Consider the following 25,628-nt stretch of genomic DNA (forward strand, 5'->3'; position numbering starts at 1 on the left):
TACCTCCACCCTAGTGTTTGACTGTGGGTCTAGACATCTGTTTCCATCAGTTGCTAGATGAAACCTCTGTGATGACAGTTGGGTTAGGCACCAGTCTATGAGTATAGCAGAATATTGTTAGGCATTGTTACAGTGGCAATGTAATAATTTTTTTTTCTCCAGTTGTGCTTGGTTCTTGCCTAGGTCTCCGGGCCATCCAGTCTCTGGGTCCTGGTGCTCCAGGCAGTGTCAGCAATGAGCTCCTCTCATGGCATGGGCTTAGGCTGGACCAGTCACTAGTTGGCTACTCCCACAATTTCTGTGCCACCTATACTCCAGCACATCTTGTAGGCAGGACAAATTGTAGGTTGAAGGTTATGTAGCTGGATTGGTGTCTCAGTTCCTTCACTCTAAGTCTTTGTCTGGTCACAGGAGAAGGCCAGTTCATGCTGTGTGTCCACTATTGCTAGGAGTCTTAGCTGGGGTCACCCTTGTAGATTCCTGAGAGTTCCCCTCGAAATGCCCCCCTTTCCAGTCATCTCTTCCATCTCATTCTCCCCACCTAATCACTCCTGTTCCCATCTCCACCCTCAAAATCTCTTCTATTTCTCCTTCCCAGGGATATCCAAGTGTTCCCCCCCTTGGGCCCTTCTTGCTACTTAGCTTCTTTGGTTTCTGGATGATAGCATGATTATCCTTTACTTTATGGCTAATGCATACTTAGAAGTGAGTTCATACCATGTTTGACTTTCTGGGTCTGTGTTACATCACTCGGGATGATTTTTTTTCTAGTTCTATTTATTTCCCTGCAAATTTCCTGATGTTACTGTTTTTAACAGTTGAGTAATATTTCATAATGTAAATGTACCACATTTTCCTTATTCATTCTTCAGTTGAGGAACATCTAGGTTGTTTCCAGGTTCTGGCTATTATGAATAAATCTGCTATGATCATAGTTGATATGATTATGATCATAGTCCTTGTGGTATGATTGAGCGTCCTTTGAATATATGCCAAAGCTGGGTCTTAAGGTAGATTGAGTCCCAACTTTCTGAAAACCACCTAATTTCCATAGCAGCTGTATAAGTTTGCACTCACATCACCTTGCTCCATATCCTCACCAGCATGAGCTGTCATTTGTGTTTTTAATCTTAGCCATTCTAATAGGTACAAGATAGAATCTCAGAGTCATTTTGGTTTACATTTCCCTGATATTTCCCTGATGGTTAAGGATGTTAAAGATTTGTTTCTCAGCCATTTTAGTTTTCCTCTGGTGAGAATTCTCTATACCCCATTTGTAATTGGATTATTTGTTTTTTTTTTTTTTGATGTTTAGTTTCTTAAGTTCTTTATATATATATTGGAAATTAGTCCTCTGTCAGATATGGGCTTGGTGAATATCTTTTCTATTCTGCAAGCTGCTATTTTGTCCTGTTGATGGTACCTTTTGCCTTACAGAAGATTTTCAGTTTCATGAGGTCCCATTTGCTAATTGTGATGTTGATTAGTGTCTGTGCTATTGGTGTCCTGGTCAGGAAGTTGTCTCCTGTGCCAATGTGTTCAAGGCTATTTCCCAGTTTCTCTTCTATCATGTTCAGTGTATCTGGATTTATGTTGAGGTCTTTGATCCACTTGGACTTGTGTTTTGTGCAGGGTGATAGATATGGATCTATTTGCATTCTTCTCCATGCCAATATCCAGTTAGACCAGCATCATTTGTTGAAGATGCTTTTTTTCCACTGTATAATTTTGGCTTCTTTGTCAAAGATCAGGTGTTCATAGGTATGCGACTTTAGGTCTGGGTCTTCGATTTGATTCCATTGTTCCATATGTCTGTTTTTATACCAATACCAAGCTGTTTTTTTTATTATGATAGCTCTGTAGTAGAGCTTGACATCAGGCATGGTGATTTTTGTCTTCTATTAATTTTCTCTTCCTGTGTATAAGCCATGCTTTCCCCTTTATGATATGTTGTGTTGCTGAAAATTGAAAATTTTAAATAGTATAATGTAACTTTTCAAATCAGTCCACCATCACCACTACCCTATGGATTTGTTGATGTCACTGTTTAGTAATTTTCCTTTGTATTTAATTCTAGAAATTATGTTTTCTCTCTGCTTTTTTTAACAACAAAGTTGTTCTCTGATGATTGAAGATAATATCTTTAAATGTCTTGAACCCAAATGGCTATCATCCTTTGCTTAAGGGTCCATGTGTGTGTAACTTGGATGACCCTTTCAGTCCTCAAACACTTGACAGCTCTTCCTTAGACTTCACTTTCTACTCATGCAGAGCCTCCCTGGCAGCCCAGAGTGAGATATTGGAGTTGTCTTAGATCCCAGCTGTCCCGTACACAGCTTTGTATATATTCATGGCCTTCTATCTTGGGATTGTATCTGAATTTTTCAAAGCCCATTTTTCTTTTTAAGTTTCTAAATTTTTATTTATGTATTCTTTGAGAAATTCATACTTGTGTAAAGTATATTTTGATACCTGCCCTCACTCCCTCTCCACCCTTCCTGTACTCCTCCCCCACATTTCCCTACCTGTCTCTGTGTCCTCTTATTTTTTAATAACCCATTGATTCTAATTGCTGCAGCATAGGCAACCCACCAGGGGCCACATCCTTTAGAAAAGTGACTCTCCCTCCCCTCACAGCCATTAACTGCCAATAGCTAGCTCCTCAGCTAGAGATGGAGGCTCATGTTCACTGTCTCCTCCATAGTGGAATATTCACTGTCTTGATCCTCTGCAGGATCTTTTTGTTGGCTCCTTGTTTGTCTCAACTGTTAATTCCATCTCAGGCAGATGTACTGTTATACAGTCCCCACCAATTAATCATGTCAAGTGCCCTAGGAATGGACTATTCTTACAGTATGGAATATCAGCCATATCAAAGACAGACAGGTCCTCAGACTGTAGCTTTCCCTCCAGTACCAAACACATGAAATAGTACAGATCCTCTGAAGATTGAGTCTTTTGTAATGCTCTAGAACTGTTCTGCCCCTCTAGGTTCAGCTATACTGCTGCTATACAGCTTCTATTATGTCAATAATGTTGATTTTTTTTTTAGGACTGTGAACCTGGAAAGAAAGAGATGGGATTATGGAAACTTGAAGTGCTACAAACTTACTAATCATACTTTTTCTTGAAACACTCCTCCATGTTTTATTGCAAGCATTTAATTTACTTCCAAAATTGATTTTTGTCACCCCCCCCCACGTGTTCCTTTTGCTTTTAGGACACAGATTTTTAGAGGTTTTCACTCCAGCATTCCAGAATTGCTTTCTTGCCATCATTTTACCTCTAGCTTATTTATATTATTACATTTGGAAAAGAGTAAGCTTTTATAGCATAGAGTTGGGTCATTTTTTCTACTTTATTGAGTTAGCATTTACTGCATACCATAAAACTCATTCCTTAAGTGCACAATTCAGTGATTTGTAGTAAATTTACAGAATTCATCAACCATAACAACAATCTAGTTTTAGGACATTTCCATCACCTCAAACAGTGCTATTAGTCCTTGTTTATACTCCCACCCTGGGCAGTCACCAAGGAAATATCCATCTCTGTGGATTCACCTATTTGGAACATTTTATATAAATGATTCGTATAATATATAGTGTGCTTGCTATCTTAGTATAATGTTTTCATTGTGTCTAGAACATTATGTCTAGAACTAGTATTTTTCCAGTGTTCTTGAGGGATTTTCTGTGTATGCTGAGAACATCTTCAACCCTTAACCATGTACTTTGCAATCTGAAATGGAAATGCTTTCATTTCTTGCTTACACAAAGCCTCATGGTTAATCAAACGTGACACCATATGGCTTTTTCAGATCTTTTACTCAGCATGTGCAAACCTAAGTTTGCAGATAGTCATACATGTGTATGGATATATGTTAGACTTTCTTAGAGCCTTATGTGGACTTCTCATTCCCTGGATTTTGCCTTCTTAAGATTTTTATTAACTGGTGTTTTCTCTAACTGTTATCCAGGTGTCTGTGAAATTCAGCAATTTCCTATGAACATTTTCGTCATAAGTTCCTAGAAAAAAGTCTGTTAGTGTTTGCTTTGAGTTTGCACAAATAGAAAGAGTCCCTTGAATTTCCTGAAGGCCATCAGATGGGTCAAATAGTGACTGTTGTCTGAGAATAGTACTTCCAAGGGCTGCTGCCTCTACTCTCCGCCCTCTACTGGGTCAAATGGTGACTGTTGTCTGGGAATAAGACTTATAAGGGCTGCTGCCTCTACTCTCCGCCCTCTACTGCTGGCCCTGTTGCTGGTTTGTTTTTTGTTCTTTTTCTTTTGATTTCAAACCACAGGCTTTCAAGGTTAAGCACGGAAATAAGAGCTGGGGTAGAAGGAGGGCAGAGTAAAGCACTGCAAACTCATTATTCTTGCAGAGATCCCGCTGTTCTTCCTAAGAAATCTTCCCCAGGTTGTTGCAAACCTTTGACTATTTTCTACAGTTGTGAGAGTTGGTTCTGACAATTTTCTTGTTGCTTTTGTGGAAGAGGTGTTTCAAAGGTTCCTACTCTGCCATTTTTCCTGACATTGCCTTAATGGCATAGTTCAAAGCTCTGAGGTTTGTGATTTTGATGACATGTAAGCTACTGCTTTTTAGGACTTCTGGTTTTGATCCTACGATGAAGATTGCTTTCTAACTCAGTGTCCTATCAATTTTTTTCTGTGTTCTAAAAGACTACAGCTTCATCTCACATTTAAGTCTATAAGCCATTTTGGGTTACTTTTGGCATATGATACATTTGTATGTTCATCTGGTTCACATAGATTATGTGTACAATTGATATTACATATGAAAACATTGCCATTTCACATTAAATTTTCTTGACATCATTGTAGAAAATCAACTTATCACAAATATAATAATACAGCTTTTTTCTTTCTGTTTATTTCCTTGTTGTATTTGATAAGGGACTCATGCTGTCCCGGCTGGCCCTGAACTTACTATGTCGCCAAGGATGATCTAGACCTTCTGATCTTCTTGTCTCCACTTTCCAAGTACTGGGATTATAAACTGCTAAGTCAGACTTTCTTGCTACTTTCAGCAATTTAATGAGTTCTTTAGTTTGGATTCTAGACCTTTAACTGTCTGTTATTGTTCATATTCACAGTCTTCAAATGGACCATACATTCTCAACAAGTTTTGTAACTGTACTCTGTGGGTTAGAGCAGGTAGGCTTTATAAGCTGTACTTCATGGGATAGATAGAGTGGGGGGTATTTGTTTACTCTTACCTAGAAACTGAACTCCTAATAGCTGATTACTAGTACATTAGCATGTATATTGTTAACTATAGTTAAATATTTATTTTGATTCTATTTTCATAAAAAATTTCATGTTATTAACTATATAAACTTTTAAGTGTTCATCTGCCCATTTCTAGACAATATATGCTTCTGAATGATGATATACTAGTAAGAACATGTATCATGTCTTTAGGCAATGGTTTGTATAATTCGCTAGTTTTCATGATTCCCACTGGACAGTTGTAGGCTACCAATCTGTCACCACTCAACACTGAGTGAAAATGGGTACAAACAATCATTAGCATATCAGGACATGTGCATAACCTAAAACTTACAGGTTATCATCATTCCAGAAAGTCTCATCATATTTCTTTCCAGCAACTCCCATCCTGTTCTCCCAGGTGCAAATTACACTTTGATTTTTTTTGCCACTATAGATTAGTTTGGCCTATTCTAGAACTTTTTATAACTAAAACAATACAGTAACTATTCTTTGTAGAAGACTTACTTAATTCAACATAAAGTTCTTGAAGTGTATTCATATTTGTATACCAATCATTTGTGTTTTTCCAACATAATTTATAGATTTTTTTTATAATCATGTTAGTTTTCTAAGGCTGCTAATAAACTCACATAAATATGGTTTGTGGGATAGAAATTATTTCCTTCACAGTTTTGGAGGCAAATCAAAATATTGATGGGTCATTCTTTCTGTAGGCTTTAAGAACATGTTTGTCCTTCTCTTTTCTAGCATCTGCTACTTGATGTTCTGTGATGTATATAATCATATCATTCCAATCTTTACTTCTGTCATCAAAATGACATTTTTGTTTTCTGTCTCTGTGTATTTGTGTTACTTTTTGAGTATAGTAACCATTAGATTTTAAACCCACCCCAATCCAGTATTGTCTTATGATAATTTAACAACTGGTATAACATGAGGTCTTGCTTGTTGGGGTTTCTTTCCTGCTAGTTCCCACAGCTGTTTAGCCCCCAAAAAAATCACACAGAGGTTTCCATAAGTTATAAACTGATTGGTCCATTAGCTCAGGCTTTGTATTAGCTCTTATAACTTATATTAACCCATTATTCTTATTTATGTTAGCCACATGGCTCGGTACCTTTTTCAGCGGGGCAGGTCACATCTTGCTTCTTCAGTGATCTAGGCAGGACCAGAGGTAGAGCTTCCTCCTTCCCAGAATTCTCCTGTTCTCCTTGCCCCGCCTCTACTTCCTGTCTGGTTGCTGGCTAATCAACGTTTATTTAAAACATAATTGACAGAATACAGAATTGTCCCCCACCAAACTGGTATAAACATTATCAAATAATACCAGTTTGAGGTTCCAAGTAGAGATAAATTTTAGAGGTATTCTATTCAGCATAGTACATTGTGTCCTCTGGCTTCTCAAAGTCTAGATTCATCCCAGTACATGCAATATACATATAACCCATCCCAAATGCCATTTACATATAAACTCAAAAAGTCTTACATCTCATTATTTAAATAATCTAAATTTTGTGTGAATAAGGTTCAGGATATAGTCTATCCTGGGACAAAATTTCTTTCTTTCTACCCAAAGACTAATGTAATTGAAAAAGAAGTCATGCTATTCTAATATGTAATGGTAGGCAGACATACAATAGACAGCCACATTCTGAAGGAGCACGAAAGAAGGAATAAAGGGATTACTAAGCAAAGTAATCATGCAGCAGGGCAAGTTTTATTCCTTAGTCATGTTCTGAGCTCCTTCTCTGGCCTCTTCATATGGGTCTTTGCTCTTGGAATTACCCTTTCGTTATTTTGTCCCACTTCTGTCTCCTCCTAGGCTGCCACTGATTCTGATGGTATAGAATTAGCAGAAGCCTTGTCAATCTTGAGGAAGAGAGTCATTCTGTTAGAGCCAAGGCTCTCTGCAGATCCTTCTTAAATAATCCTGTCTCTGTCCCTGGCTTCTACTAATTGAATCTATGACTCATTCTCCTAATATCTTCAGTAAAAGTTTGTCTGGCGACAGCCTTGGGCCCTTTTCCAGAGCATGTTGTCTGGATAGGCCCAGGATTTTCCAGATCATCAAATGCTGGTGTCTTTCTCCTTAATTTCAGTTTATATCTTTAATGTTATGGTTTTATTACGAGCAGCAAGAAGAAACAGCCCTTATCTTCCCAACTTTGAAAGTCTCCTCAGCTACATTTTTTCCCAATAGCATGACACCAATTCAGCCAGATTTCTGACACTGCATAACAAAAAGCGCCTTTCCTCCAGTGTCCAATAATGTTCACTCTTTCCTTCTAAGGCCTCTAAAAATCCTGTTAACATTCATAGCTATAGCAATAATGTGTTCATGATGAGTATGTACATACTCAGGTGTGTGTATACATACTCTCTAGAGTAACTTGAGCTTTCTCTACTGTTCACTTTTTTCTAAGCCTTTACCAGAACTATCTTTAAGATCTGTGTTTCTGCCAATGGACTCCTGAAGGAAATTTGGGCTCATATTATGAAAAATGTCAAAATCCTTTCAGCTTTTACTTATTATTCAATCCCAAAGCCAATTCCTCATTTTAGGGATTAAAGCATCATTCCATTTCCCACTCTAAAATAAGTATTAGCTTCCTAGGGTTATCATAACTAAACAATAGGACTCCATTTTCTAATGGTTGTGGAAGTACAAAAGGAAGGTGCTGGCTCGGTTGCTTTCCTCTTAAGGATCTATGGGAGAATCCTTTGTACACCTGTCTCCTGACTCCTGGTGATAAACCTTTGCTCATAGCATTCCTATCACTGCCTTCTTAGGCCCTCCCGTAATTTATTATGATTTTATATAATTGATTAATGAAATCTTGATTAATTATATCTGCAAAGACCACATTCTCATCTGAAGTTAAATTCTTAGGCTTTGGAATATTCTTAAACCTTGTATGCTTATTACTGCCTCTTCCTCATCTCTCATTCACATTTGTACAAACTAATTTTAAATGATAAGATTGATCATGCTGAAGAGTACGTCAAACGTTTCTGTTCAATAAGAAATAAATAAATAGTGCAATGGGAAAACTGTAGAAGCCCCTGTATTCCCTTCACAAAGCACAGTTTCCTTCTGTTTAAGTATAACTACTGTACTGACTTATGATAATTTTCTTTATGTTTTTTTACTTCTTATATATCTGTCCACCACTAGACAGTATTACTTTCCCTGTGTTTAAACACTCTGTGCTTCAACTAAATCGTACATATACTGGATCTTCCTTTTCTGTTTAATATTATATTTGTGTAATTCATCCACATTATAGTTTGGAGCTATAGTAAATTCTTTTTCACTGAAGTATAGTATTCCTTTATATATAACATTGGTTTTTTTTTTCTTTTTCTCTATAACTGGAAATTTGGATTCTCATTTAGATGAAGCATCAGTATCAATCCTACTATATGATGCTTCTTGTAGAGGAGTCCTGGCACGTATGGACATGAGTTTCTCAGGGTTTATATCTTGAAATGGAAGTGAAAAGTAAAGAGTTCACAAATCCTCTTAAGCCTGTATCAAAACTGTACCTCAGGGGTGGTGGTGGTGACATAAACCTTTAATACTAGCACTTGGGAGGCAGTGGCAGGTGGATCTCTGTGAGTTCGAGGCCAGCCTGGTCTACAAGAGCTAGTTCCAGGACACAGAGAAACCCTATCTCAAAACAAACAAACAAACAAAACTGTACGTCAGCTCAACAGTTCCTTGGTGTCACTACAGAAAGGAGGAAGCTAGGAATTCTACCTCCAACTCTCTAGTCATAGGATATACTTCCTATAAATGTGTATAAATTCAATCATTGTGGCTATGCATTCATTTGTTGGTTATATGTGTTTAAAATATTCATTCTAATTCCAGATAATGATTTCACTGCCTTTATGATACCTCTTGATAAAATTCTTCATTTTATGGAATAAAATATTTTAATATTTTCTATATGCTTAAGGCTTTCTGTATTTCAATTAATCAGTTCTGCCTAGTTTGAGTGTAGGAAGGTATTGTTCTTTGTTCTAAAGGTTTATTTTTTGTCCTTCATGCTTAAGTCCTTAATCACCATGGAACTGATTTATGTATACATTGTAAAATATAGTTCCAGGTTTTTTCTCCTCAAATTGATAGTATCTAACCAACACCCAAAGTCTATATATCTCAGTGAACTTCTCTACAGTAAGAATATGCATTCTGAAGCTGTGGAGATTCACATGGATTTTATACTTTAACTATCAAATATATGTTATATACTTATCCAGCACCAAAACAAAATTTCTTTAGTGAATGTTTGAGTCTTTAGTCCATTTTTAAATTTATGAGCTATTGGTATTTTTAGCATTGTGTACTGAGATTTCTTTGTGTTTTCTGAAGACAGGTCCTTTATAAGGCCTGATGCTTACTCTGGTCTGTAGTTTATTTGTTCTTGTGTTCTTAATGGTGTCTTGAAGCACCATTTTATATTAGTAAATTCAATTTAGAAATTTATTCTGTTATGATTTAAGTTTTTGATATCTTAACTAAGAAATCTTTCCTGGAATCAAAGTAAAAAATATATATAGTCTTTTGTGTTTATCTAGAATAGCTACTGTCTTGGTTCCTATATTTTTTGCATGGAAATTTGTGTTTGTAAGGTCTGATCTAAGTCCTTAATTTTATATGGAGATTTCCAGTTGATTAACACCGTGTCTTGCAACGACTATTTTTCCATTGAATTTCCTTGTATAATGTGGTTCTTTTGATCCATATGTCTATCTTTATGTTTCAAATTTCTATTGGATGGACCTTTATAGTGAACTTGACAAGCGTAGTAACCCTTCCCGGCGCGTTTCTTCTATCCTAGGTCTTTTGTATCCATGCAGATTTTGGCAACACCCTGTTGTTGTTGTTGTTGTTGTTGTTGTTGTTTTTTTTTTTTTTTTTACAAAAATTGCTGGAATTTAATGGAGAGTGGATTGAGTCTGTCACTTAATTAGAAAATTGCATCATTTTTAGTAACAGTTTCTTCTAGTCCATGAACCCAGACTGTCTTTTCCTTTATTCAGATTGTCTACAATTCATCTCATCATTATTTTATATATCGTAGCATACCAAACTTATACTTTCTATAATAAATTTGTTTCTAAGTATTTTATTCATTTTGACACTCTTGTGAATAGAATTGTTCTGTTTCATTTTCTGATTCTTGTTTGCAAGTGTATAGAAATAAGTTGGGTTTTGTATTGATCTTATATTAGTCTAAAATTATCTAATTAAAGGTTTTATTGCTTTTAGTATAATGGTTTTATTATGGATAGCTTAGAATTTTCTACATGGGAAAAAAGCATGTTTCCTATGTATAAAGACAGTTTTGCTTATTTTCTAATCTGGAAACTTACTGTTTGCTTGTTTTTTGTCTTCTTGTATTCTCTAAAACCTTCAGTACATCGTTGAGTGCAAGTAGATGAGCTAATGTCTTTGCTTTAATCCCAATCTTCTTTTAGTGTAATATTTTTATTAATTCTTTGAGAACGTTACACACTGTTAAGCTGTAGTTTGATCATGTATATCCTCTACTCCTCATTGCTACCAGATCTATCCTCACCTTTCCACTCCCTCCTTATTCCCTATATTCTCATTTTTAAAAAATAACCATCAGAGTCCAATTTGTGTTCTCATATTCACATGGGTGTAGAGTCTTTCTTTGGAGAATGGTCAGCTTACCAGTGGCCACACCCTTAAAGAAAACTGACAGTCCCTCCCATGGAGGCCATCAGCTGTCAGTAGTTCCTCAGAGGTACAGGCCAAGTACCCTACTGTTCCTGCTCCGTGCTGGGAATGTTGGCTTTACAGGTCATTTTGAGCTGTCTGACATAGATACTAGAACCAAATGCAACTTCCATGGGAGAGCAGTGTCCTTAACTGCTGAACCGTTTCTCCAGCCTCTTTATTCTCAGTCTTCAGTCCTAAGATAAAGTTGTTAAAATGGTTCTCAAGATTAGGTGAGCTTTGCTCAGCTTCTAGAAACCACTAACATTCTTTGGCTCATGGTGCCTTCCTCACATTATTCCAACTGCTATATATGTCATCACAATTAATGTATTTACATCTAGGTTCATGAGAGACATTGGTCTGTGCTTTTATTCTACTGTCCTTTTTTACTTTTGGTGTTCATGGTACTAAAAGAATTTATTGAAAAAGATTCCGTCTTCCTCTAACTTTTTAAGTTTTTGTGCAAGATTGGTTTTCAGTCTTCAAATATTTCATATAATTCACTAATGAATCCAGCTGAACCTGGGTGTTTCTTTGGGATAGTTAGCTGATTATTGATTCAACCTCCTGTGAAAGGTTTAGTAAATCATTCTACTTTTGGAATCTGCTTTGATAATTTTATGCCTGTGAATTTTTCAATTCATAGAAATTTTCTTTCTTGTTGACTTAAAGTTCTTCACAGTATTCCTTTATAATCATTTTCATTTTCATGAATGGTGATGTTTTCTCTTTAGTCCATAATTTTAATCATTTTTTTCTTCTTTCCTATTTTCTTGGGTGTGTTGTCAAGTGATTTGTCATTTAGTTAAATTTTTCAAAGAAACAGCAGACAGACCTGCAGATGGGGCTGTTAGGATCCACTTGGTGTGGTATTTTATGTGTTTAGTGTTAAGTGAGCAATACAGGAAAGTCCTATCCACAGGAACGGGGTCTTGCACCATCTTATTTATTCTGCCCAGGGTTAGAAAAATGTTGATATAAGTAGACTGCTAGCCATCTAAACAGATGCTAAGCGGACTCACATCTGAGTCTCACAGCATCCAGGGTCCACGGAGGCTCAGGCACTTCAGGGCCCATGTATCCGTAATACATGGCAAAATACAAGTGTGCCACAGTGATGTGTATGTACCTAGAAAATTGTAGAGCTCCCATCTGTGAGTGTCGGCCTGCTATTGACTGTTGTGCCCAAGGTTTGGGTATAGTTACTAGAAATACTTCCTTGGCTACTAAGGTTGATTCTAAGGTGATTCATAGCTGAACCTCAAAGTCGCCAGGACTTGTCCATTCCAGAAAGTTGTGTGAGAGTACCCCATTTCCACACCACTATTAAAGCTGATACAGTGAAAACTTGCGTATCTCTCATAGGTACACAAGTCTACAGCTGATGTGGGAATGCACTTAGAGGGTGTATCTGAGCTTGGGACTGTGCTTGGGGCCTTTAGTTTCTACCCAGTGCTGACTTTGACCATGATGACCTTGGCATGGAACTCTGAGAAAAAGCTCTGTTCAGCTTTCATGTCAGTAGGTAGAGTTCAGCTGTTTACTGTGTCTCCTGATGATGGACGCAGGGTCTTAGGAGTAGCCTCTACCTCAGAGCCTAATGTCATTCTCACGACTCAGTACACAGATACTGGCCTAAAGGTAGAAAGAAGCACTGCACTATAGATTTCACTGTCACTGTGGCAGGCCTAGATTTAATTCTCTATCCAGGCTAATCTTCCTGGAGATGGTGAAGAAGTATCTTTTTGCCTTTTTCATAGCTATTCATTATGATGTATTTGTAGCGGGAAATTGCTAAATATTATCTGCTATCTGGCAACTCTATTTTATTTATTTATTTATTTATTTATTTATTTATTTATTTATTTAGATAGGGTCTCATTCTGCAGCCTTGACTGATGGTCTGAAACGCACTATGTAAATTGAGTTGGCCTCAAACTCACAGAGATCTGCATATCTCTGATTCCTGAGTGCTGGGATTAAAAATTTGTGCCACCCCACCTGACTCAAGCCAGCTTTTTAAATAGTTCCTAGGGTTTTTGCTTTTATTGATCTCTCCTGAGAACCCAGAGTGTTGCCTGGCTCATAGTGGTTATTGAATAAGTATTTTTGAGTACATGCTTTAGAATGCTCATACAGCTCCCATGGTTCTGTAGCCTCGCTGATATAGTATTGACATGATTGTATATACTGTCAAACATCAGCTATTTTTCTATGGCTCTCACCCCTCATCTGACTTGCTGCATTTCACCAAACTCAATATGATGAAATACTTTTATATATCTATTAGCTATGTGGCTTTTTTCTCTTTTTTGGAGGATTCATCAATCTTGTGCTCATTTTCCTCTTGGTTGCCCATCTCTGTTTCTTACAGATACATGAAACTTTATAGATCCAGCATTCACACTCTGTAATAGTTATCTATGTAGTAAATATCTTATCCTGTGGTATTTTTTTGTCTATTTATGACTTTTATTTTTATTCATTGGATGCCTTGTGCCATAGCATATGTGTAGAAATCAGACTACAACTTGTAGGGAATTAGTTCTCTCCTTCCCTTGTGGGCCCAAGGTATTGAACTCAGGTCACCAGGTTTTGTGGCAAGTGACTTTATCTACTGAGCCATTTTGTTGACACACTTAATGACACTTTTGAAGAACAGGATTTTTTTTATTTTCATGAAGCTATATTGGGTAGTCATTTCCTTAATAACTACACCTTTTGTACCCTTTTAAAAATATAGTATTTTTAGTTTTTGAAATTAAAGTATAATTGTATTTTCCACCTTCCCTTTCCTCCTTCCAGTCCTTCCTAGTATTTCCCTTTTGCTCTCTCTCAAATTTATGACTTCTTTTTCTTGAGTCCACCTTTTGTATCTTAAGATATAAATACTCTTATGCATTGCTGGTAGAAATACAGAAGAGCACAACTCACACAGGGTGAAATTTATGTATAAAGATTACATCAGCATTTACTCTGTCTCAGCAATTTCACTTCTTAGAATTTATTTGAAATAAATGTTTGAAAAATATCAAATTTTAAATATATATTATACACACACATGGCTAATTTTCAGGGCTTAGTTTAAAATAGCATAAGACTTGATATAAGACCAGTATTTCAGTGTTTGTTAGTAGCAGAGTATCTGAATAACTATTGTACAGTGAAATATTGTATAAAAGAGAGTAGTTTTTACATTAATACGGAAGTATTTATGGGATATATTATTAAATCCAAAAAAGAAAGTTTCAGGCCATTATTTATATAGGAGAAAGGTGTAACTAATGAATTTCATTATATATATGAAATACTGGAACTGTTAGTCAAACTTAAGAAGAAATACTGTTTATGGGGAAGGAAGAGAAAGAAATGAAGGGATCAGAGACGGAGTGATACTTCTGTAGAGGTGCTGTATAACTTTTCACTTTAGAGCCATATTCATGTTTTGCATGATTACAAATGAAATAAAAACTATAATCAAAAAGGAAAGAGGGCTGGGGGTGTAGTTTGCAATTGGGGACTTACTTAGCATGCACTAAGCCCTGGATTCAACCCTTAGGATCACATACACACAAAACTCAAAGAATAAACCCATAAATTAAAAAACAATCTGAAGCAAATCGTAAACATAGTTGATAGCATAATCACTCAGAGAAAATAATTACTGTAGTGACTTTGAAGTAATACATATCTATTACTAACAATATATAATCTAAGGACTGCAAAACTATAAAGGTATATTCAATCATTTTATTGTTGTTAACCATATTAGTATTGCTCAAAGAATTTCAATTATGTGAATATGTTGTTAGAGAAAGCTAATAATAAAGCACCTTGATAGTATTATTAGGATGTGAGGAACTGGTGATAGAGTCCTTGCCTAGAAGGCAAGCAGCCTTGGGTTTGTTCCCCAGGTCTCCCCAAAATAACTGTCCAAACAAAATAAACTAAAAGAGATGCAGGTCTAAAACCAGAGTAAAATAGAAACCTTGTCATATTAAATTTGAATTGGAAATGTTCTTATAAATTTAAGATCAATTTTTCTCTTATAAAATAGCCTAGCTTTGCCTACTATAAAGGCTGAGAAGCAACAGTGAACACACTGAACAATATAGTTTCCAAGTTCTTTTCATTGAAAGGAACCAGGGAACCTTGGGAAAATAGTCAAGGTTCAAGTTAGAAAATGTACAAGATAAGCTTAGGATAGCTTGCTGTTCCAGAAAATCAGAAAGCAAAATAGGAGCTGGTTTAAAGGACTTCTTATGGGTTCTAAGTGGGGTAGTTCTAAGTGGGAATGCAAATAATCACTATATGTATTGCAATGCATATATCCTATAAAAATATGTGATTTCATAATTGTACCGCAGATAACCACTGGTTACCATTAGGTATTTCTAAAGTAATAGTTTCTTATTGTCATAAATAATGAAGAACAGATAGAATCAAGCATTTATGCGCTTTTCTTATATAGACTATATTCAGGAAAACTAAAAAGGTTGATGATTAAAACTACAGAAGAAATAATAGAGTCAGGGAAGGCCCATTTTGTAATTTGTATAAGTTCATAGATCTAAACAATAATCAGCAATCACTATAAAGCCCATTAGGTAAGTTTAATGGGAGTACATAATAATTGAGGATGTGACAAACACCACTTAAATTCACAAATTAATTTCAGCATTACTAAAAATGTGCCAGTGAACATTATGTACCTTTGGACAGGGTACACTGGGAAATATACACTTATATATGAAAATTTTTACATTAAATATTAAACATGAAGCTAATTAAATCTTTACAGAAACAGTCTTTAATATAACTTTCTAGGATATTGTAAATGATCTTTATCTGTTCTGGATAATTTGGTATCTATGAGCAAATATACATACACACTAGGTATTTGAAATGTACCAAATTTGACCCAAATTGATAAAAAAAAAGTATGTATAAGTGATAAGTGATCAATGACAACTGTATTAGACTAGATTTGACTGTCAAGAAATTTTGAACAAGTTATCAAAAACATTTTATTAAATCAATTTGTTCACAAAGCAGATAATGGTTATATAATATCAATAGATGGAGGAGAAAAGTTAATGAAGAGATGGAACAGAAAAATGATTTAAAAGTTGTAATAGCCAAAAACTGATTTAGATCTTGATTAAATAACCAAGCATTTAAAAAGTCACTGAAATAATCAGCCATTCAAATATAAATTTGGAATTAGGTGATACTTAGGAATTACTAAGTTAATGACTATGAAAATGTCATTCTGGTTCTCTTCTTCAGATGTCCTTGTGAGTTAGAGGTATGTATACTTGGATGAGCTTGAGGTTTCTGGGTGCTTTCCTTACTTTCCCATGTATTGACCTTGTGCAAGATGCAGTTTTAAGATCCATGCACACTTACATGTACATGCATCTTCATGTGTGTGCGTGCACACACATACACATGCACACTTGCTACATCTTGTAAAAACCTTTCCTAAACTAGGTTTTGTATCTGAGATCCAGAGTTTATTTTTTATTAATTTTTAAAAGGTTGTACTGGGGAGGCTTTGTAGAACTTCCATATCTCTTTGTCTTGATCCAGATGAACCCCCAAAGAAGAACAAAGGTGATCCCATGAACAACCTGGAAAGTTTTTACCACGAGACTATAATGAAAAAGCGTCTTGAAGAGTTCCAACTTATGAGAGGTGAACCCTTTGCTTCCCACTCACTGGTCTCAGCTACGTCAGTGGGTGATAGTGGCACAGCTGAGAACCCATCACTACTCCGGGACAAGGGAAAGCAGGCAGCACAGGGTAAAGGCCCCAGTCTCCATGTGGCAAAAGTTATTGATTTTCCACCTGAGCAGTGTTGGACTGGGCCTAAGAAGCTGACGCAACCAATAGAATTTATCCCTGAAGATGAGATCCAGAGAAACCGTTTATCAGAGGAGGAGATCCGAAACATCCCTATGTTTTCTTCATATAACCCAGGGGAACCAAACAAGGTATAGGCCAAATCAAGAACACAACATGGGTTGTTCTCACTTTATTTACCTCTACCTAACAGGGCATTAAAATTACCTTTGATTATGCCAAAGATTATGACATAGGTATTTTGTTTGTCCTTAACCATCATTTTCCGCATACTATTTAAGTAGCCTATGGCCTATTTCCTACCATGTTATTTGTGCCTTTCTTAGGTTCTAAAGTCTCCTCAGAATTTTTAAATAAAAAAATGAGATTTAGCTCATACCCACTAAAAGCTCTGAATTATAGGAAAAGTAACCACAGATTTCCTAGTGATTGACTACCTGGTTTTGGGTTCCGTTAAAAGCAAAAATTCCTAAAGCATTCATTTTTGTCCAATTTAAGAAGACAGAGTAAAAAATAATGTTCCCTGTTTTTTAAAAACTGGATGGAGGGATACTGAAGTACTTTAACTGCCTTTCTGTTATGTTATTCCTGTTCCAAGGGTAGCTCTACTTTCATTTACTTTTTGTCATGAACTTTTACTAACATGTCAAAGAATAAATATCCCATGAATAAATTGGGAATATCTGTATACTTAGCTAGCCATGTTTACTAAGACTTAATAATTTTTCATATTTGCCTAGTTTTAAAAAAATAAGTAAAGCATTATGAATGTACCTGAAGAATTTCATGTATTCTTCATCATTCGCATTCTTCCTTCTTTCCAGGTTTAACCACTCTTTTGAATTTGCTAGTTCTCTTCCTGGGGACATTTTTATCTATTTACTATATAAATGGTATACAACTGTCCCTAACTAATGATAGCTAAATTTACTTTCTTTTGCATGATTATATGTGAAAAATATGCATTCAGTAGAACCTATACCCTGAATTTTGAATTTTTATTTTTGTCAAACAGGCAATATACATTATGGTGCTATGGTACTTTATTGGGATTCTGGGCAGCCATAATGACCCAGAGCTCACAGTCAGTCAGCTCCGTATCATGAGGAGAGGAGAAACCAGGTTGCTATAGTTCAGTGTTCCATAGATTACATGTATTAAGTACATTTCTAAGGATGTTATCAAGTTACAAAGGATTTATCAAAATATAACCCTATCTTAACCCCAGGTACTTCTTAGCTATCTATAAATATTTATAGATATTCATAGATACAGTTTTATAGTTTCAAACTGTTACTATTTTGACTCAATATACCCAATATTTTAAAATTGTATTTCTAATGATACAAGGAACTATTTAGTACTCCACAATAGAAATATGATATAATTAATTTTCTATTTTTTAATTTATTTTCCCCCATTACTTTACTGCTACAGATAAAGTTGTAACAAGCACTGTTATGCATATTGTTGTTTTTCCGCAGTACTAGAAATTGAACCTAATATCTTGGGAATACTAGGGAAATTCTTTACTCTTGACCTATATACATAGACTTCTTTTTCACTTAAGTTGAGACAAAATTTCACTAATTGCATGGGCTATCCTTGATCTCAATCTGTAGTCCAAGTAATCATGAACTTGTGATCTCCCTGCTTTGACCTCCCAAATAATTGAGATTCTAGACATAAATCACCAGGCCTGGCTTGTACATATCTCTTATTGCCCATGTACAAACATTCCTCCTAGACAATATTTTTCAAGCTTAAGTTATGATTCATAGGTCACACCAGCAAGGCTTTATTTTTAAGGAAATGAATAGAAGAATAGAATAGTAGATCAAAGTGTACCCCATACAGTTGTATTCCCCACAGTTAAGCACTGTTTCTTAAAAGTTGTATTTTTTGTTCATGCAAAGTGTGAGAGTACGAAGAAGGAATAGTATATATGGGCTGTAGTGTTTAATGAAGTTCTTCCTGTAGATCTCAGGCAAAATATTGAGCAATGTATCATTCTCTTATAATATTTCTCACATTTTAGTGTACATAGAAAGCACCTGAAGAAGTTATTAAGACAGGTTGCTGGCCTTTACCACCACCCTTTTGACTTAGTGGATCTGGAAAAGGGTATGAAAATTTGCATTTCCAATGTGTTCCCAGGAAATACTAACAGTTTTGGTCTAAGAATGGAATTTCTTGGTTACATACCAAGGAATGAATTTACTGATACAGGATATCCATATCTTCCACTTGTACCAAGCAATATTTCAGAAATTCCCTTTACATTTTTAACAAAACTTTCTATTCAACTTTTAACTTTACTTAAGAGTTCGGAAAAGTAATTGATTTTTAAATTTGCATATTCCTATTTTCCAGTAAAGATGCACATGTATTTTTATATTAATTATTCCTTCTACTCTCTGAGTTAGTTTTCTGTTCCTTTGCCCATAATTTGATGTTTGCCTTCTTATTTATTTTAATGATTACTTTTCATTTTTTAAAGATTTATTTTTATTATGTGTGTGTCACATGTCTGAGAACAAGAATAAAGAAGAGAGTTATTTGGACTACTAATTTCTGAGTATTTTCTGAAATTAATGGCAGAATAGTAGCCATACATTCAGGAATCTCTGAGAATATTAGCAAGATAAATACCAAAAACTACATCTAAGCTAATGTATTCAAACTATAGAAAGGCAAAAAAATGAATACTTTATATAGGATCAAAGAGAATTACATCAGACATATCACAAGGCAACATAAACAAGAAGAGAATGGAATGAAATATTTATGTTTAGAGAAAAAAATCCCACCCTCCCAGAAATCGATCCAGAAAACATCCTTTCGATACAGACGAAGCAGACTAACAGTTCTTGGACAAACAGGATATAGAGAATTTGACACAATAAAATTATTCTCCTGGGCTGGAAAGATGGCTCAGCGGTTAAGAGTACCGACTGCTCATCTAGATGTCCTGAGTTCAATTCCCAGCAACTACATGGTGACTCACCACCATCTGTAATGAGATCTGGCGCCCTCTTCTGGTCTGCAGGCATACATGCAGACAGAACACTGTATGCATAATAAGTAAATAAAAAATTGTTCTTCTAAATCTAGGAAAATTATATAGCTTAATAATTCAGATTTATGTAAAGGAAGAACATAAAGGAAAGAATACATGTAGATAAAAATAAAGTGATTTTTTTTCTTCTGTAAAACAGAAGCAGAGAGAATACGTTTTGTGAGATGAGACTTAGGTTATTACAGAAACCAGTTAAAATATTACAATAAAAGGAAATTACAACCTCCTATCTGTCTTGTGCATAGAAGCAAAAGTCCTAAATCAAAGTATTTTGAGTGTCATAATGAAATCTATTATTATATATAGAAACCTCAAAATTAGGTCCACAGAAATTATTGAATTGAATTTTTACAAAGCGAATTCAATGCAGAAATGATAATCTTTTCTATACAAATGATACTAGAACAACTGGCTATCCAAATTCAAAACTAGACACAAACCTTTCCTCCATCATAAAAAATTATTTAAAAATATGTGATAGGCCCATGCAGAAAACAATAAATGTTCCAAAATATTTGGAAGAAAACAGGGGCATAAAGTCTAAGTCTTATCTTTGCTGTATTTTTCATCAAAAACACAATTTATATTAAAAAATGATAAATTATACTTTGTTCAAATTGCAAATTTTTCTGTGAAAGACATGTTAGAGATATATAGAAGACATACCGTAGATTGCAAAGCATATTTCACAGCACATGCATATCTAAGAAAGGACTTACATCTAAAATATACAAAGAACTCCTAAAACTTGACAGTAGTAAATGAACAACTCAGTTTAAAAAATGGTCAAAGTACAAAACTAGATGGCTCATCAAAGAAGATTATAATGTCACAAATAATCCTATGAATGAAATCTTACCATTATATGTCATCAAGGAATTGCAAATGAAATAATGAGATACCATTAAGCATGCACTAAGATTGATGACAAAGCTGACAGTACCAAATGCTATTAGGGATGCAGAGCAACAGGACCATTTAATCATCGCAGATGGGAGTATAAAATGGTACAACCTCTTTGGAGTCAGTTTGAAAGTCTCTTAAACAAAGCACAACGTTGTTTTACCCTGTGACCCAGAAGTTTCACTCTATTATTTATTCAACTGTTTGAAAAACCTGATTGTATGTGTATATATATACTTATACATGTATAAGGGCATGTGAATGTTTGCAATGACTTTATTCATTATTGCTTAAAAACTAGAACCAATGAAAATGTCCTCCAAATGGATGCACTTGTCAGATGGATGCAATGAAATGTAATTTAGCAACAAATATAATTGAGCTATCAAACCATATAAAGACATAAACTTTAGATGCATTTAATAAACAAAAGATGCTACTATGAAAGTAAAGCATTTTGTTATTATTCTGTAATCTGGAAAACTCAGAATGACAGAGAGGCATCAAAACAATAGTTAATTATCAAAAGTTGGGGGGAAAGGAGAGAAAAAGTGAAGCTTAGAGTATTTTTAGGTGAATAAAATTATTGTATGTGATAATGAAATGGTGAAGGCAGGGTGTACGTTCAAGAGACTATATAAAACTACACAGTACAAAGAGAGTCTTAATGTGTGCAAGTATTTAAAAATGATTTCAGAGATTAGAAAATTTCAGAAAAGAGTAAATACTATAAGAGTGTGTATAAAACAGTAAAGAGTGTATATAAATCACTAAAAAGATAGGAGGAAAGGTACTGACCTAACTAGCTTTGGAAATGTGTAATTCGCACAACTAGCAGCAAATGGGAACTGTACGTAAACACCACGCCTGGGTTGCCAAGGTTGTGTCTCCTGGTTAACAATGCTGATACTGCTGTGCACATATCTTTAAGTAAATGGTTGACAGATAGTAGGCACAGTTTTTCACAGTTGGAATTTGGAGCTAAATAAAGGGAGAAAATTAAAATGATTCATGTGGTAGTAGCTTAAATTTGGGAGCATCACTGTGGATTCATATATAACTTAATCCAGACACAGGTAGTTCACATGTAGTAGAAATATTTGTCTGCATTTATACACAGGTTAGTATTAGCATAACAAGCCCCGAATGAATCAAACTTGCCCTTGCTCAGGATGGATTACTTCTAATACCATTCTCTGCCAAATGTAACAAGAGATCTTCAGAGAAATAAATGGCTGGCCCTATTACTCAGGTAGGAAATACACAAGATTAGCCCTTAGTACTTTTGTACCCAAGGTAAAATAGCAGCATAAAACACAGGGACTGATGGATAACTCCAATAATCAAAGCTAGAACTCTCTGTGCAACAAACCAAACAACTTTAACTTTCAATAATGTTTCAAAATCTAGACTGCCCTTATCTTGTACAGGTGTTGAGAATTAAAAAATTGAGGAAGGAAGTAGAGAAAAGATAAATCTTAGGAACATAACTCCCTGCTGCTTGGTTATGAGTGGCTTGTGTTGACCTGTTTCCCAAGAGTACTATGTGCAAAAGAAGACAAGCAGTTAATGGAGGAAGCTGACCAGCACTCCCTCAGCCAGGAAATGAAAGCAAGTATCAGCAGTCACAAATCAGTGTTATTAGCATTTCTGCTTGATACAGTGTGACCCAAACTGAACTCTTCCAGTGTAGTTTTCTTCCCAATAATTCATCACTCTACTCTAACATCAAGAAAAACAGCAGGTAAAAACCTAGTAATGGGCTATATTATAAAAACGAAATCTGACCAATATTACTATAATTTTCATAATCATGAATAATAAAGAAAACCTGAAAAATTGTCAAGAGGAGCTTAAAGGTACATGACAGCTAAATGAAAGGTGGTAGTCTAGATGGTGTCTTAAACAGAAAAATATCATTAGGTAGAAACTAAGGAAATGTAAATAAAGAATGGACTCTTGTTAATAATGGAACAGCACTAGTTTACTAATAAAATGAATGTAACATATAAATGTAAGATATTTATTAAGTCAGAAACTGGATATGAAGCATAAGGAAATTATACTTAAGCTCTGAAAAAATCAAATCAATTTTGTAAGGCTTTTTAAGTTACAAATAAATTCAGAGAGTATAAACTATATAAAGTTCAAAATGTGCAATCAAAACTAAATATCACACAGTGATAGCAGAAGGTTCTGTTTTTCTGTTTGACAATCATGCTTGTCTTATTTTAGAGCCTCCCAATATCTGTATGTCTACATATGTCTACATACATAAATACATATGTATGTTTTAGATACACACATGGATATATCTGTACATATAAGTATGTGTGTATACTTTTGCAGCAGAGAACATGGAACCAAGAAAGAACTAAGACAACCTCTTGAACAGAAGTTCTTTTAAAAAAAAAACCACAACAACAACAACAACAAAAAACTTTTAATCATGTGGCTCGGTAGGTGATTCAGCAGTTAGGGTACTGTTTTTTGTTTGTTTGTTTGTTTTATTCCAGAGGACCCAGATTTGAATCCCAGCGTCTGCCTGACAAACAATCTGCAACTCCAATTCCAGGGGCTCTTCCGCCCTCTTCTGGTATCCACAGGCACTGCATGTACATAGCACACAGGATTACATGCAGACAAAACACTCATACACATAAAATAATATTTTTAAATTCTGAAAAATAAAAAATATATTTATGAGAAGAAACGGTCAGTATGGATCTTTTCTAATTGCAGAGAAAGTTGGGATCTGTTTTCACATACTCCCTTCCCAGTTTTTAGAACCTGTTAAAATTATTTTTTACTGAAAATAACTTTTTCATATAAGATATTTTGATCACAGTTTTTCCTCTCTCATGTCCTCCCAGATCCTCCCCACCCATCCAACTCCATGACTTCTCTCTCTCTCTCTCTCTCTCTCTCTCTCTCTCTCTCTCTCGGAAACAAACAGGCAAATAAACCAAAGGAAAAGATAAGGCACAAAAACCATGCACACACAGGCACATACATCACACACAAAAAATGAAACCATAAAAACATAAAATCAGAAACCACAGTATATAAGCAAAAGACCAATAAGATTTTTTTTAAATGCCCAAACAAAACAATATGGAACAAAAAATTAAAAGTACCATTGCATTTGTTTTGTGTTGGCGGTCTCCTGCTATGTACTAAGCTTAATTTTAAATCTTACACTGCTTTCTAAGGTAAAGTTTCCACTATTTAGTAACTTTAATGGTGTTTAATGTATTTCTCCATATATTTCAGCGACTGTATCAGTCATTTCCTGGCTGTTGTCTTTTCTGTTCTAGTGTGAATTCTTTCCTAATTTTTAAAGCAAAAACTTTGTTAAATTACTTTTCCCTCTTCCATCCTTTTTGTATTGTTGTTAAATAATACATTGGATCTACCTTCCTAGGAAAATATAAGTACCCAAAGCAGTGTTGTTGGCTTCTGCATGATGCTGTATTGCAGGTTTGTAGGGATTTCTCATCTTCCATGACTGAAGCAACTTCCCCATTTTTCCCTTATAGTGACTTACCATCATTATACTTTTAGCTTCAATGAGCTGGACTACTTTAAAATGCTATGTCTAAGTAAAATAACATAATATTTGTCTTCCTGTTACCTAGTATATACTCCTAAAAGTTTATCTGTGTCATAGCATTTAATAGTGTTAATGGAAAGCAATAAACCCACAACTTTTACCTTAAAAAGAATAAGAGATAGTTTATTCTTGAGCCAAATATCAGTGAATATGACCTGGTAATGCAAATTTAGGTTACCCACAATCCATGCTGCAAGATGGTAACAGTTTCATGACTTTTTATAGTAACAGAAGAACAAAGAAAAATCACAAATCAAGGTACTTTCAAGTTCACATTGGTGGAAACATCAGGTAGGTGGGTTACAGCAAAGTGAAGAAATCTCTGCTATAGGCCTCATATGCTTCCTGAGTTACAGCAAAGTGAAGAAATCTCTGCTATAGGCCTCATATGCTTCCTGAGTTACAGCAAAGTGAAGAAATCTCTGCTATAGGCCTCATATGCTTCCTGATGATATTCTTAGCATTTGGTAGGTGGGAACTAGTGATCTGTTAATACATTTCACAAAATTTCACTTGTCAATGACAAGCATGTTGGGTCAGACACAGGTGGGCAAGGAATAGATATTAAGAGTGGCTAAAGATAGATCAAGATAATTAATTATAATTAGGCCCTCTGTCTGCATCATCCTAACCTCCCCACAGGCATTGAAGTTCTAGTTTTAGTGTTTGACGGGGTTCAGCATAATGTATGGTTTCTTTCCAGAAAATCTCATTCACAATAGGTTTTTTCCTTTTAAGGATTAAATAATATTCCAGTCTATATATATGCTACCCTCTCTTTATCCATTTGTTAGTGGGTATTTCTTCTTTATCTCATTTTCCTCTATGTATTTTCTTTGTGATTACTGTAAATAAAACAATGTTTTAAACTGATAATATATAAGTTAAATAACAGAAGATATTATTTTGTTCTATTGAAATTTCAATAGCATCCTATTACTAATTGATAGAATAGTATCCTGAGGATATTAGTGACAGGTTGGTTTTTTTGTTGTTTAATTCTGTTTTCTTCATGGTCTCTGTTTTCTCTCATTTGTTTTTGTTGCCCGTGTTTTTTATCCTCCACACTAGAAGCCTTTCTAATATGCCCGATAATCCCTGTCCTTATTTCTGGCTGTAAAATTATTCAGAAGCTCTGAGGTCATGGCCTTTGTG

At 35.1% G+C, this 25,628-nt stretch overlaps 1 protein-coding gene across 8 annotated transcripts in view; it reads left to right on the plus strand.

Annotated features, from left to right (window-relative positions):
• The window catches only part of Rbm41 (RNA binding motif protein 41), a 47,989-nt gene that overhangs the window by 12,098 nt on the left and 10,263 nt on the right, over nucleotides 1-25,628 (plus strand). For all 8 annotated transcript variants that reach the window (XM_087903090.1, XM_087903091.1, XM_087903089.1 and 5 more), the window contains one exon: nucleotides 16,606-17,009. In XM_087903090.1, coding sequence (XP_087759216.1) covers nucleotides 16,606-17,009 — 404 coding nt within the window. The remainder of the gene's footprint in view (nucleotides 1-16,605; nucleotides 17,010-25,628) is intronic.

This window comes from Myodes glareolus, chromosome X (genome assembly GCF_982192425.1).
Source record: "Myodes glareolus chromosome X, mMyoGla1.1, whole genome shotgun sequence".
Taxonomy (NCBI): Eukaryota; Metazoa; Chordata; class Mammalia; order Rodentia; family Cricetidae; genus Myodes; species Myodes glareolus.